The 15,029-nt window shown below is 37.4% G+C and overlaps 1 protein-coding gene across 5 annotated transcripts in view; it reads right to left on the bottom strand.

The window, feature by feature from the left end:
- Positions 1 to 12,032, bottom strand: part of PARN (poly(A)-specific ribonuclease) — a 61,800-nt gene extending 49,768 nt beyond the window's left edge. Inside the window, exons 1-11 of one of the 5 annotated variants that reach the window (XM_035548900.2) lie at positions 11,931 to 12,032; positions 11,648 to 11,725; positions 10,682 to 10,761; positions 8,438 to 8,505; positions 8,266 to 8,347; positions 6,310 to 6,370; positions 5,390 to 5,555; positions 4,689 to 4,754; positions 3,893 to 3,931; positions 2,162 to 2,204; positions 1,389 to 1,469 (exon numbers count right to left, since the gene is read on the bottom strand). In XM_035548900.2, the coding sequence (XP_035404793.1) occupies positions 1,389 to 1,469; positions 2,162 to 2,204; positions 3,893 to 3,931; positions 4,689 to 4,754; positions 5,390 to 5,555; positions 6,310 to 6,370; positions 8,266 to 8,347; positions 8,438 to 8,499 (600 nt within the window). In that variant the 5' untranslated portion in view covers positions 8,500 to 8,505; positions 10,682 to 10,761; positions 11,648 to 11,725; positions 11,931 to 12,032. Of the gene's footprint in view, positions 1 to 1,388; positions 1,470 to 2,161; positions 2,205 to 3,892; positions 3,932 to 4,688; positions 4,755 to 5,389; positions 5,556 to 6,309; positions 6,371 to 8,265; positions 8,348 to 8,437; positions 8,506 to 10,681; positions 10,762 to 11,647; positions 11,726 to 11,917 lie in introns of all 5 variants that reach the window. The other 4 variants (XM_035548898.2, XM_050713764.1, XM_035548899.2 and 1 more) reach the window with 4 other exon arrangements.
- Between the last annotated feature and the right edge of the window lie 2,997 nt (positions 12,033 to 15,029).

Genomic DNA, 15,029 nt, shown 5'->3' with positions numbered 1-15,029 from the left:
GCAAAGCAAAAAGAGGAATTCATTGACTACTTCACTTCCCATCAGCAGGTAGATGTCTAGCCACTTCCTGGGAAGCATGGCCTCAGTATGCTTGCTTAATGGCTGCTTGGGAAAACAAACACCATAACCACGAACATCCCCCCTTCCTTCCTCCTTTCCCACAGCACCACATGTGCTGCTATGAGGAAAGTTAGCCTCATCTAAACCAGACCCAGTAAAGTAATACCCAATTTGTCATCTATACAGTATTTTCAGTAGTGCTGACCAGTTGTTAGACTGTAAACAGCTCAAGAAGATACTAAAACTGTTATGTATCTTAAGTTTCACTTCATTCTTCAGCTTAGTTTCACTTAAAGCACTTTTCCCCCAATAGGTTCTCCTTTTTCAAGTATTTTTTTCCAAGTAATTTCTGCCTTGCATTATTTGTCTTTGCTCAACTGTAAGTGAAATTCAATAAAGCACTCACTGTTATTTTAGTTCAGCTCTTAGTGCCACTAGTCAGACTGATTAATACACCCATAAAAACTGCTTCAGAAAAGTCTACTGCAGTAATAAGTTGTTCCTAACATTCCTCCGGCAAGAAGAGATGCCACTTTAGATAAGGTCTCTATTAGATAGCTCCTTCCCTCTTAAGAGGGATTCTGCATGCAAACATTATTCACTCCATCCAAGTTGATTTTATCTTGAAACACATATGCACAAATGACAAGACATCAATGGGAGACAAGTGATCAACTATGGCCACAATTTCAGTCTTAAGACTCCCAAAAACTTGCTTCAGACTTGGTATCAAGTCCCATAAATAAAGCTGAGAGTGACTGAATACCACATATGACTTCCCAGTCAACTTGTTACTACAGTAGTCGTGTGCAGCATGTTTCTATTAAGAAAAATCAGATTACATTAATTGCACAACTAAAAGCAAGCACGTTTTTTAAACAGGGTACTACATCAAGGTCAGATTGCAAATCCAAATAACATGAACACTTGCTCCAGCATTTTTGCAAGACTTTTTGCAAGGACCGTTGTTATAGAGCACTAACAAATGCAATTCAACTATGTTTCCTATGTCTAGACCTTGCTTTTCTGACAGAGCAGATTCACATAAGGAGGAATCCAGTGCTCCACAATATTGGTTAAGTATTCTACAATTAGTTACTCTTTAAAACTTTGTAGAGTATCTTGCAACTCTTTTTGCTATACTGCAAAGCAAAAGATGTCTGAGCAGAATTTGGAGAATCAGTTTCAAACAACAGCTACAGCCAAGCAAAAGGGAAATACTACCAAACCCTATCGCAAGCAATTTTACACAGCTGGTTGAAGTCACAGATTCTCCCCCTCTCTCTTTCATCCAAACTAAAGAAATGGAACTTACTGCAAATATTTACCTGTTCCTTTGCTTGTTTCTGCTGTTCTCTTCTTTTTCGTTCTTCATCATCTACCTTGCTAATAACAATATATCTCTCCTTCTAAAATCAGAAAAGTATCATTTGAGGAATGACTCTGAGAAGTTCATGCTTACAACCATTGCAAGTTTTTGTAAATTAAATTGTAAAGAAAATTAAGTCATATCTCAGCAGCAGTAACTTGGCAATGTGACTGTTTCTACTCTAAGCACCACCTTATCATCCACACCCAAAAGTCTAGTTTAGAAAGCTGTATCATATATACCCACTAAACCTAACTTTTACTAAATCCACTTTTTACTTTTTAAGAAAGGTTATCAGTGTTTCATTATAGCTAACAGATTTCAAATATTTTTGAAACAGAGATTTGAGCTGGGAAGGGAGGATGCAGTATGCAACGACACTATTGTTCTCATAAGATCAAGAGTCACTTTTCACTCATATACATACTCTTCACCAACACTGAATGTCACAAACACCGCATTTAAAAGTACCATTTGGTGTCCCTCTTTAAATTTTTAAGTAATAAACATATACTTGTGTGGCTCAATATAATTCATATATAATTCATATTTAAAGACTAGAAACTAGTTAATCATATTTTATTTAAGAAGTTCCACATTTTGCATAACAAAGCTCAAGTTGGATGTAGAAATCAGGACTGTTGGTCAGACCTAGAGATCTGGAACATTAGTAAAACTGAGAAGTACAATTTCAACAGGAAAAATGTTACAGGCAGTAACTTGCCTAGTTACCTTATCCGACTCCAGAGTTTCAACGTGGATACCTTTTGGATACCTACATCAGAACACATGAAAAGTAAATGTAAGAAGTTATAAAACCAAAACACTTGTGAGAAAGCTCTCATTTATCTGCAGCCACAAGCCAACTTCTTTGGTGGCTGCATGCCTCTACCATGTCATTTATTTTAGTATTTATAAACCACTCAGTTTCCTGCTAATAGGAAGATCTAATAGTAAATATTAATATAAATTTGGTTAGCTCTGCTATTTGGTTGCATCACTGCACCGCAACCACATTTAATTACCAGAGTGCTGCCACAGAACACCCAACAACAGAACACCCAACAACTAGCAAGGCCAGAGAACATCATGCCTTGTTTTTAAGGCAATGAAATACCATCTTGTTCATCTTCTGATCTTCCCATCATAAAAAAAAAAAAATAACCACAATTATATAACCCACACAGAACCAGAATGTTTCCTTCATCCTCTGGCTACTACTAAATCTAGTACTAGAGAAACTGTAGTATTAGAACTACCAAAAAGAGTCCTCAGAGGACACATACTAGAGTACTATTGTGTCCTCTTAACCCTGACTTCCCACATAATTTTCAACCTAGGATTCACTTTCAAGCTGTTTCATGTCATAGACCTTGGATGCATCAGAACACTGTTGCACAACAGAGCTCTTGAAAAGAGAATGTGACTTGTGAAGAGTTCAGGACTGCGCCACTCTCCCTTCAAGAGAGAAGGGCAATCAATAACCTCATTGTTTTCTGCTTTAATAATCTCCAAGCTAACTTCACAACTTCACTTTCTCTCACCAATATCCCCACGCAGTGTACACAGTTGAAAATTTAAAAAACACACTCTTCTATACATTGCGAGAAGATGCAAGAATAAACGTCAGACAAGCATAACACCACGTCCTACTGGAAGCTACAGATATTTTATCAATATATTCAGAAACACAGAGTAAAATTCTTGAAAACACCTCTGTTCTTCTCAAGTTAGTTCTCAAGTTCACTTTTTGAGATTCCATTTTATACAGAGCAGCTTTATTTCATCCAGTTCCAGTACACGTAACAGTGTCAGATATTGTTTGCAACACTGAAATAACTAAATGCACAAAAAAATTCCATTGTACTTTCTACCTTTTAGTAGTGTAGTTGGAGCAAAACCTCATCTCTAAAGCCCTACTCAAACAGCCTTACAGTTTCTTGTAAGGCCTTAAGGGATATATAATTAGGCAAAGGTATAGGATAAAGAAAGTCAGAAGAGGGGAACTGCCACTAGAACTAGGATTTTTTAAGGTCAGAAATGGTTATACCTGACATCTAACAGAAAAATTAGATGTTAATATGAGCAACATAGAAGTTTTTCCAAGTAAAGCCCACAACATCCATAAGCACATGCACTTTCATTTTCACTAAAAACCTGTCAAGTTGCATTTGTTACATAACTCTAGGCTTCTGCACTTTGCTGTTCTATTCACAGGTTTTAGACAGGAACGATAAAATTAATATTAAGCTTTAAAATGTTCAAATGAATCATCACAAACCAGTTTAATGCAATTTATCTTTAGAACACCATAGAAATCTTCCCTTAAAGGAAAAAAAAAATCTAAATTAATCACCTCTGAGATTAAATAGATCAGCTTTTACTCCCCCCCCCCCCCCTTTTTTTTTTTTTAAATCAGAAATACTAAAATTATAGAGTAAGACAGAATTATCAGTAACTTACTTCCAGCTCAAGGTCTGATAAATTAATTTCCTCTGAAAACTAAAACCAAAAGATAATTATGTTACTAAGTCGTATTTTACATACGTGTTTCAAAGTAATAATGTTCAAATAAAGCCTGCTTTAGTTCCTATGTAGAAACATTTTTAAGTTAAGAGTATAATTCACTCATACCAAAACCTGTAGGCCAGTTGCCAAGTTGTGAAGGCATTTGGAACATTTTGTACAGCTATTCGTGTATCTTCTCACAAGCAAACATTCTGCACTCATGATTACTGAATATAGATGCAGCAATGTAACCTTACTCCAGTTTCACAATGCTCTAGTATCTCTAAGTTGGGATAACTTTTTTTTTTTTCCTAAGATAATAATTGTACATCTGGATTCCAAAGCTAAATAGGCTAATAAGCAAGTTTGGGAAGGAGAGCCACTAGAAACAGTTTTAAAACACGGTGTCAACAATGAACAAAACAATTAATAGCTCAATAGATTTGAGAAAGTTGTTTATAAAATGCATCTCCAATGCTTATAGAGCACTACAGCAACTACAAGAGTAGGCTTATGTATGCAAGACACTTATGTAGCTATACTTACATATGTTGACACTGCAGGCAGAAGTTACGGCTCATAAAGCAGAGTATGACAATCATATAGATTACCAGGTTTTCTCAACATTCAGAGATAAATGTAGTTTTTGTTACAGTTAGCCCGGGTCAAGATATCTTTCTTCTTCCCTGTAACTCCCCTAATTCAATATAGCCAAAAAAATCATTTTTAGAAGACAAATTCAGAAACTGACCCTGTACATGGCTCCAGTTCCAAACTTTCATTTTCTTCATTCTTTAACAATTCTTCTATCTGTTCCCTGGAAAAAAAAAAAAAAAAAAAAAAAAAGATTAAATAGATGACTTGCCCCTATAGCTATCTTTTTCTTTTTACTGGGATGTTTACAGCTCTCCCCAAAAGAAAACACTTAAACATAAAAAAAAAAAAAAAACAACTAGCAACCTAATAAAAAATCTTCAATTTACAAACATGTCACTATGTTTATGTTATGTCAACGTGTTTATGTTTTAGTTTCAACAACATTGAAGAAAGATAGCATTAAACTGTCACATTAGTGAGGGGATGTCTTGTTTTTCACCTAAGACCATTAAGCGTTGCTAGGCAGATGCAGATTTAATAGAAGTATTGGTTAAGCGTTTCTTCCCCTAACTCTGTTCTGTTTTGCAAAGGAGGAAATTGCCATCAGATAAAAAACACCCACAACCAAAATTCTACACCTCCTTATGTTGAAGGCCAACTAAAGGGTTTGGGTTTCTTTTGCTAAACTAATGAAACTCATAATGGATTTCTCTCTGTATTTTCTAATTTGTCTTTCCTTTCACAGAATATTTTATCATAAACAGTAGGAAACTAAGTATTTTAAGAGTTATGGTTTATTGTAATGTCACCATATGCATAATAAAGTTTCATTTTATATTAGACAATTTTACTTACACTACTTTCTCAATGAATTTTTTCTGATCTTCAGGAATTGTGACAGGACATTTTGTGGTATTGGGAGAAATATAGGAGAGAGATCCTGCACCATTGGCCTGAGAACGTTTTTCATCATACTGTTCCCTTAGCTGTCTTTCTTCTTCCTGATTTAAATACGGAATTCCTAAAAAAAAAAAAAAAAAAAAGGACAATTAAAAACTCATAATAATTACAAGCAGGTTAAGGATGTAGATTTAGGAAAGAGTTATTACTAACCAAGAATCTGCCAACGTTACCCCCCTGAAAGCTCAAAACACATTCAGCCCTTTCAGTCACCCATTCTAGATCCCATTCTTTATTTGTGGATATAAAGGTTTTCTTCAACCACATGTGAAATCAGCTGGTACTGTTGGATTCTTAAGATCTGTATGCCTCATTTGCACAAACCATGAGCCTGAGAACCGCAGAGCTGTAGATCATAATCACAGGAATATCTGGCACTTCTCTTCCTTGATAACTGCAATGCTTTGATAATAGACTGCAGCAGCACCTATTACAAAGCACTGATACCTTTTCTAAAAATGTTACTTAAAAGGCCTTACAATTGTTCCATTACCCTGCTACGTAATTTATTACTCATCTATTTATGTTTACTTAGCAAAGAAAAATAAACTACTAAGCACTTATTTAAATAGGAATTCTATTCAGTTGAATTCTATATAATTAATTTTTGAAAAGGGAGTAACTATCAGCATAATTCTAGAACCAGATATGAGTAATTTAGAATTATGCCCAGAATTTAATAATTTAGAATTACTGTTACAGAACTTCACTCTGTGATAAGAGAATACTGTGAATGGCTGCCTTTTTTTCTTTTTGCATAACATGAAGAAAGATGTCATCATAAATTTTGCAGATATGGAAAGAAAAAAACTCACCGTTGCGAAAAACTTTATTAAAATCAAATCCTTGGTTTGCTAAAAAATCTATACTTGAACTCTGTAACAAAAGAAAATAGGTTTACAATTGGCAAGAGTATCAATGGCTTACAAAGATCAACTATTTTTAAGTTACTTAAGTTTTTAAGAAATTATAGTAATATTCAGGATGAAGAGCAACTAAGTTTGTGAACCTAAAGAAGCCAAAGCAAATTTAAACCATGTTACTTTTGTTATGTACTTTCAGCTTCTATAGGGTATCTCAAAATCAGCTGTGTCTCCCAAAGCTATTCTGACACATGGGTCAACCTTAAAAAATTTAGGGTTTCAATGCTATATAGGAGCACAAGATACATCAACAACAAAAAAGCCAGTGAAAACATACTAGTTTCAACTTTACTTATTGTGTGAATTTTCATTGGCTTTGTTTTCTGAATCAAGACAACCAAGTTCAAGACTGGACAACCTTTTAAGGCAATGACTCAAAGAATACATACTGAAGTTTTAGCAATGAAAAGCCTGGTTTCTCTACTGCCCCAGATACTATCCAATAGAGTCCTACCATACACAGTCCAAAATTTCTTCTTGCACTGTTCAGTGTCATTAAATCTAGAGCAGTTATCCACAGTTTCATTTTAAATAACTGGTTAAGGAGCACTTACGCTCTTTTATTAAAGTCTAAAAATCAAAACGAACATCCAGGAGACAGACAAAAGATCACACAGGAATTAACCTGTCTGAGCACAAAACTTAGCTAGATGAAACTAGAAAACACAGCTAGAAAACACAGTACAGAGGAACACAGTACAGATACAATGAAAACAAACAAAAAGGAATGAAATTACTAACAGTAAGTCTCAAATCCCAGAAAAAAAAATCTATCTAGGATAAACAGTATGTTTGGCTTTTACAATAATAACACTGCATAATAATACATAATAATACATAGCAATAACACTGCCATTCAGTCATCTAAAGGAATAAGGAGGCTTTGTTTAGCTGTTTTTTTGTTTGAACAGAAAAGTTGCAGTAGAAGACAACCTCATTTCTCCAAATCAAAATGAAATGAGAGACCATACTTCTTTGTCTAGCCATTCAGGCCAAAAAGGTAACAACCCGATAAACTTAATCCCAGCACAGAGTTCACTAAAGGCTGTTTATGTATCTATCTTTTATTACAATTTTCCTCACCAAAGACATACATCATCTTCTCCTAAGGAAAAACAGATGTAATAAAAAGAAACCTCTGTTTCTGTAACAAGTTGGGGTAGAAAGTTTCAGTAATTCAGCTAAATGCAACATTTAAGCAGACCATATTCTAGATTTTCTTATCTATTTTTATTCTAGATTTTCCTTTCATTTCTTCAAATACTGATCTCAAACTGTAATTTCTGCATTAGTTTATGATTTATTTTTTACTTACAAAGTAAGAACAGATACACTAAAGGGATAAAGATGAAAAACCAAATTACATGGAGAGAAAAAGCTAGAGTGAAAAATATGGTTCAGTAGAAAAAATCTGAGACCAGGAAAATGCTGGCAATAGTTTGGAAAGCAATGAAAATTAGATAAGCAATTGAGAATAAAGAATCAACCTAGAAAGAGCAAGGAAACAGGAAGTCAGACAAGGGGAAAAAAATAGAATCATCTTGCCAGGTTTGAAACACTATCTCCAATTCCAGAAACAACAGGGAATACAATGTAACATGTAATGAGACTTAAGTGAAGTCAAAGGTATTTCCTTGAAGCTCATTTGGGAGGATTTTTCTTAGCTGATGCTTTTATTTCTTCTTAAAGAATACAGAACAAAACACAAACTTATCTGTCTTTAAAACTGTTAAAAGAACCAACGACTTCTCCCTCTACAATGATTTAGTATTTTCAGGAAAACCTGTGCTTAGAAGCCTCCTGCAGGTATATCTTACCCAAAAAAATTCAAATTGTTTTTCTACTAACCTGACAGACAAACTTGACATCTGGTGAACTTCTGTTAAAGGGTTTTGGAAAAATATAGAAATTAAATGACTTCATTATATACCTGTGAAAAAGATGAGTTGCATGTCAATACATCTTATCTATATTCATAAATTCCTCAATGAACAAAGCAAGGAATAAGAGAATTACATACTTCTCTTCTGTGTGGTCATATTTAAAAGTGCAAAGGCCGAACTGAAAGAGCAAAAAATCCATGGAATGCTGGAAAGGAAAGGAAAACTTTGCATGAGAATAAGAGCTGTACATATTTAAAAATAACTGGGGTGCACCCAGAGTAGGTATGATTTCATTTCAAATTTAAACAGATCTGGATCTTCATAACCAACATTTACTCTGTTGGTAATTTTGAAGTAAATTCACCAGATCTTAACTAGTTTTCAACCCCATTTACCTAGAAATCATCACACTACTGCCTAAAGATGACTTGTAGAATGCATTTTTATTCCCTAAACACACAAGAACTAATGGAAGTCCCCTATGTCTCTACCTGTTGCTCACACACAAGGAAAAGATGGTGTACCTAAAGCAGCTGTCAGTTCACCTTCTTACATTCACTTACACTCCAAGTAGCGTGGCAAGAGGCTATGAGGGACGCTGGCTGCATATTGTTTCCAAATATGTATGATAATACTTTTAATATTCTTCTAATACATGTGGCTAACAGTGATAGAAGTACGAGATAGGTACTTATCATCCTGTCCTCTATTTCACAATTGTTGAATCAATATTGGAAATGTTTTGAACACTGCTGTAGGTGTATAGGAAAATAAACAAGCATCCTGGTTGCACTGACTCATTCTTCCTGAGGGCCAAACAGCCCTTTTAAACACAATGAACACACAGAATTATTCAATTCAGTCGTGGGGGGGATTGGGCAGTCACAGGATATACAACACTAATCTTCTAATCTTTGAGCATAAAGATCAAAAATGTCAATAATCATTTCAATTCATTGGCTGGCAAAAGAGAAATTTTACGAAGATGATAACAAAATTTCAGGTTAGGTTCAGATACACCAGACTGTTTGTGCCTGCAGAGTCTAAATCATCAGCTACCCTGAAGCCCTGAAAGTCTTGACCGGCTCTAGCACTTTTTGGGCTTCCAGCCCATGGCAACTCTTGCAGGTACACAAACAGTAGCCAGAGGCTCTGTTACAACAAGCAAACTAGGAGCCCTGTTTACATTGACTATCTGCCTGGTCTCCAAACTGGGAGGAGCCACAGAAGTCTTTGAATTATTTGATCTGAAACTATGCATCAAGAACTCTAGGTACCTGCATAATGGTACCCACACATGTTCACCTTTTGGACTTTGTCTGCCTTTACAAACACATGCCAGAGGGAAGGCTGGAGGACTGCAGATCTCCTGTGGTCTTAACATAGCTTTTCCTGTCTCCAAGTTTCTCCAAAATATTATACGTAAGAAGATACCATTGCATAAACGACAATAAATAAATACACTAACATTAAGTTCACCTGGCCTTTCTCATATGGAGCCAGAGGAATAGCAGGTGGCATCCACTAGCTTATTGGATGCTCTTCAGAAACCGGTCTCCATTAGTGTCTTCTTCTGGGTCACTTTTTGCCTTTTTTTGTTTGTTTTCAAGCTATAGCCTCTTCCCTAGTTTTTGTCATTTGTTGTTCTAGTTTCTCAATGGCTACCCCTAATAGAGAGGAACAATAGGAACACTAACCAGCAATTCCCTCATGCTGCAATGCCTCTTAACAAAATAATAGTAAGCAGTGTTTATTGACTCCTTGCAGCTCAAGAAACAGCATGTGCTAAAACACTTAGCACTCCTCTTTTCTGATCCCTCTCCTATAGGGGGAAGAGGAAAGGAAAAACAACCCAAAACATCACAGTTTTGACTGCTAGATGCTCACACACTACATGTTATCTCCCATGGTCATTTGACTGTTTTTTAAGACTCTTTTGACTTCTTTTAGCACCTCTTCTCTCCCCTCCCCTCCCGCAGAGAGGCAGAGGTGGTGGCAACTGGCATTTCAGTTGGCTTAGCAACAGTTCCTGCTGCAGGGGAGGTAGTTCAGGAAGGACCTTAGTCCTGATGTAGTTTCTCTGTCACTGAATTTCCCTTACCTAGTCCCATTTCAAACTGATTAACACCCTCAACATCTTTTGATAACAAGCTCTACATATCTACTATCTCTTATATGAAGAATCATGCCCCTTTGTTCTGAGTACAACTTCCACCAGTTTCATGCGACACTTCTGAATTCTTGTGTTAGCAAGGACAACGAAACAAGCAATCCTTATCTGCTCTACGTAACTCAATTGTACAGACCTCTATCATTGTCTCCATTCTGAACTACGGAACTTTTTTCCAGCATTTTCATTTTAGTCATGGTAAACACTTTACCTTTTTAAGTTTCTGATACCTTTCTTCTGGAGTGTCAAAGCCATTGGTTAATGCACTAACAGAAGGCCCATCGCTGATCCCTGAAAAAGCAGAACGTATTTGGCTTTGGGTAAGCTTTTCAAAATTAGCCACAACTAAGCGATGTCACAACTGGTAAGTTAAGAAAAATGTTTTCGCTTAAAATACATATTAAGAGTATTTCAGTTAAGAACAAATTTCCGCTGTGTAAAAACATGCATCTGCAACAGAGAAGACACCCAATGTAATAGTACTGTTCTAGCAGTAAAGCATTGCTGCAGAAGTCTGGTTCCTATCCTATGAGATACTAACATGAAAACATCTTCTACCAGTAACATGACGTTGATGTTACAACACAATGGAGGATCAAAGTCAAACTACGAAACGTGAAGAGTGCAGCGTAGAGATTCATTGAATGTCTTAGTCACCTTAAGCAACACAAAATACTAACTGTATTTCCATAAGCACCACAGCTAACAAAAACATTTTTTTAATCATATTTACTTTTCACGGTTGCCTAATGACTACATCCCAAAGCTAAAACACTTTTTAAAGAGTCTCTGATGTGTAGACCCTCCAGGCTTTACAAATGTCTAAGTCTTTACTGGTCTCTTTCCCTGTCCAAACACTTGCAGGATCTCCGTTATTTATCCCAACCTCTTGTTTTCATGAGGCACAAAAACCTCTATGTCTTTCCTGAGGCTTCTTTGACAGCTGCAGCTGAGAATCAATTAACGTGCTCAAAAATTACTGTGGGGAGAGAGTAGAACTGTGAGCATGACACGTACCTTTCCTTGACCAAAACCTTGCTATGATACATAGAATAAGTGGTTTAATCGCTTTCCAGTAGCCTTTGCTTCAGCTACTTCAAGCCAACACTTGGATATACCACACACCAAACTCATGCACCTGGCACCGCACAGATACTGCCAGAACACCCGACTGTACCTGAAAACTCCCCATCAATGGCCAGGAAGTCCGCCTCTTCGATGGCTTCACAGACTTTGCTCAGGCTATCCTTAAAATCTGCAGGGAAAAAGTCAAAATACGCCTGAGCCGTCCGCGGCCCATGCCCGCCCGCCGCCCCCCAGGGCTGTCCCTGCGGGGCCGCCCCCTGCCCAGAGCCTGAGGCCGGGGGAAGGGGAACGGGGGAGCTGGGACAGCGGGGAAGCCCTCGGCCGCGAGGTACGAGGCAAGCAGGGGCTGCCGCTCACTCACTGCTTCTGATCACCTCCATCCCTCGCCCGCACCAGCCCGCCCGGTCTGGCCCGGCCCGGCCCGGCACCACCCGCAACCGCCGCCGCCGCCGAGCGCTTCCGGAGAGCGGCCCGGCCCGCCCGGCCCGCCCCTCAGAAGGCGGGCGGCCGCCGCCATCTTTTGGAGGCAGGCAGTGCGCCTCAGGTGGGGTGTACCTCAGCGCCCTGCTGTGGTGCGTAGGGGGGACAGACAGCCCTGGTCGCCGCTACAGAGTCCTAAAAATGCTCTCTCTCTCTTTTTTTTTCTTTTTTTTTTTTTTTTCTTTTTTTGGTGGTGGGGATGTTTCGAAGTGTCACGGGTGTGGGGAAATACATCCTTTCAGAAGGGTGAAGCAGCTAGCACCACATAGATGGAAGTGATGGAAAGTTGGCAAGATGGTGAAATGCTAACGCTGGTTGTGGATTCACCTTGGTGATGGAGCAGGTGTGTGTGAAAGTGCTGCAGATGAAGCATTTGTTGTCCCACTGCATAAAACCAACACTTCTGCAGATCACTATCCAATCATTGTAAAGCTCAATGCCCAGCAAAATATCCCCACACCTCTACTATGGAAGGAAATTCTGAAATAAGGCCTGGTACAAGAGCAGGAAACTAAACTCATGAGGAAGAATAGTATGAAACCCAAGGGTTCCAGTTCACACAGCAAATGAAAGCCCTTTTCCAGCATTCCAGCAGAATGAAGACAAATGGGAAATTCCTAATGAATTGGGCGGTAATTTCTGCATAGAGTGGATGATGCGGAACTATGCAGGACTGGGCAGTGAAAAAGGAGAGCTTTTAAAGATTCTTCAAGATGAGGCTTTGCCTCTTCACTGCAAGCAATTTACTCTACACGTGCCCACAGTAAATCTATATGATTAAATGGTGCACAGCAAGAGGTTAGTTTAGATAGTAGTAGAGATTCTTATATTTTGCAATAAATTGGCTGAAGCATGACATTTTAATCTTGTTCCCATATTTTTTAAGAAATGCTCCTGCTGCTTCTTGTTAAAGAGTTTAAACAAAAGACTTAAGAGGTAGCAGCAGTGTTCAACAAGTGAGTAATGGGCAAATCAGATTTTGAGATGCCGAGCAACCTGCTCACAGCACTGTTCAGCCTGAACGTATGTAGTGCCAGTGCAGCCCCCGAGGTCAGTGGTTGCAGAGGCTGTGCTAAGGGATAAAATAGCCCCAGGCTAGCAGTGTTTGACCCAAGGCAAAGAGGTGCTAGACCCAGCTGCAGAATTGGGCCAACGGCAGCAGAGCTGCGAGTCACGGCTTTGAGACAGAAGGGCTGTGCTTCTGAGAAGGCAGAGCCTCAAGGGCAGCTCTGTGGTGGAATGGAGCCTGGTCTCCAGGGAGAGAACACCAACTGATTTTCAAGAGCAACCTAGTTTTCCCAATGCATGGGCCACAATTGTAGTAATATTTGCTTGGTGACATAAACCATGTGTTTTAGAGAATTAAATTTGTTTGCATAATCTCCTGGGCTCAGCTACTTGATATATGCAACAAATCTGAGAATCAGTAGTAACCAATGTACCTGTAATCAAAGTCGAACTTTAGATATAATATAGAAAAAATGCAAATATCATTCCAAGGGAAAAGCAAACTACAAGGTAACTTTGCTTGAGGTTTGAACCTCTCTTTGAGGTTCATTAGTCACTTAAATTTAGTAGGAGAGATCTTGTGATTTCTAAACAGTTTTCTAGAATACAGTGTGGTTTTCACAAGTTGTTACCTGTTTTCATTTAGTTGTAAAATTATGATAAACTGTATTACAGAATTACGAAAAGTGGTGGAATGTTACATTACTAATAGGTAGTGTAAATATTTGTACTTATTCTGGAAACAAAAAGATCTGCATAAAGCAGTACTATGCATGAAATAGTATTAGAGATAACCTGAAAGTAAGTATAATGCTGTGTCCCTTCTTAGCTCAGAGAGATCACTGGCTAATAGTTTTATTCATACTTTAAGCAAATTGTGTTTTGTCTCCTCTTTTCTCTCCCTTCAACTTACAAGCATACAATTTATTAAGGAAAAAAAAAAAAGAAAAAAGAAACACAAAGTTTGATGGCTGTTTTAGAAATTTAACGTTTTTCCCCAAGTAGCTGAGCAATCCAGGAAGTCTGCTTCAGTTACAAAACAAAGCTAAATAAACTGCAAATAGAAATGTCAGATGCTGTAATAAAGTGTGGTTACTTAATATGAAGTATTAAGTGTTACAGGCAAGAGAGATTTCCTGCTTCAAACGTAGGTATTATTATTGTGTATTTAAAATGAAAATGTGAAACTATTAAGAGTCCTTTGGGGCTTTAGCTATTTAAAAAACAAAACAAAACAAAACAAAACAAAAAGTTACTTCTTAACTTGGAGGAGAAAAATGAACTCAAATAGCAGGACTAAAACAGCACAGTTATACTTAGGATTGACTCCTCTGCAGATGACAGTAGCTACAAAAATATTCATGTGGTGAAGTATGTGGTGTAATAATCCATACTACAAATTAATCCAATTTTACCTTGGATATAGTATTGTATGCTCTGGTTTTAAGAGTGCAGCATCTTGGCAATGTGCCATCTATATATGGTAAAAAGCATTTTTTTACATTAACAGCAGAGTACTCTGCTTAATTAGGGTTTTGTGGAGTCTGGCAATTATTCATCACAAGTAGTTTCTATCTAATTTATAGTAATTTGAACTACTGTTTGATGCTACACATCTTTTCTCATTGCTGGTCTAATGTCCAGTTAATCCCCTCAGATTTACTTTTGGATTTTTTTGAAACAAAAGGTTGTCCCAAGCTACAGAACTAAAGTTCGAATAGATGAGAGTCATTTGTCTTCCTTTGTTTTTCTGAGAGGGTCTGCTCTGGAGAAAAATCAAATTCTGTATGACTGTTGACAGCCTAGGCTGCTCGTTCTTTGATCCACTTTTGGAATATTCTCCTCTTAACTGTTTTCCTATACAAAGTTTATTGCAATAAAAAGGAAATGCTATTAGGTGTTTAAAAGAATTTATAATTCTTATGATATTTATTCAAGTTTTAATATCAATTATTGTGTAATTGTCCTTAATGTTTCAGAGGCAT

This window comes from Cygnus atratus, chromosome 15, assembly GCF_013377495.2.
Source record: "Cygnus atratus isolate AKBS03 ecotype Queensland, Australia chromosome 15, CAtr_DNAZoo_HiC_assembly, whole genome shotgun sequence".
Taxonomy (NCBI): Eukaryota; Metazoa; Chordata; class Aves; order Anseriformes; family Anatidae; genus Cygnus; species Cygnus atratus.
Note: the sequence above shows the minus strand (reverse complement) of the source record. Positions and strands in the feature narration are given on the sequence as shown.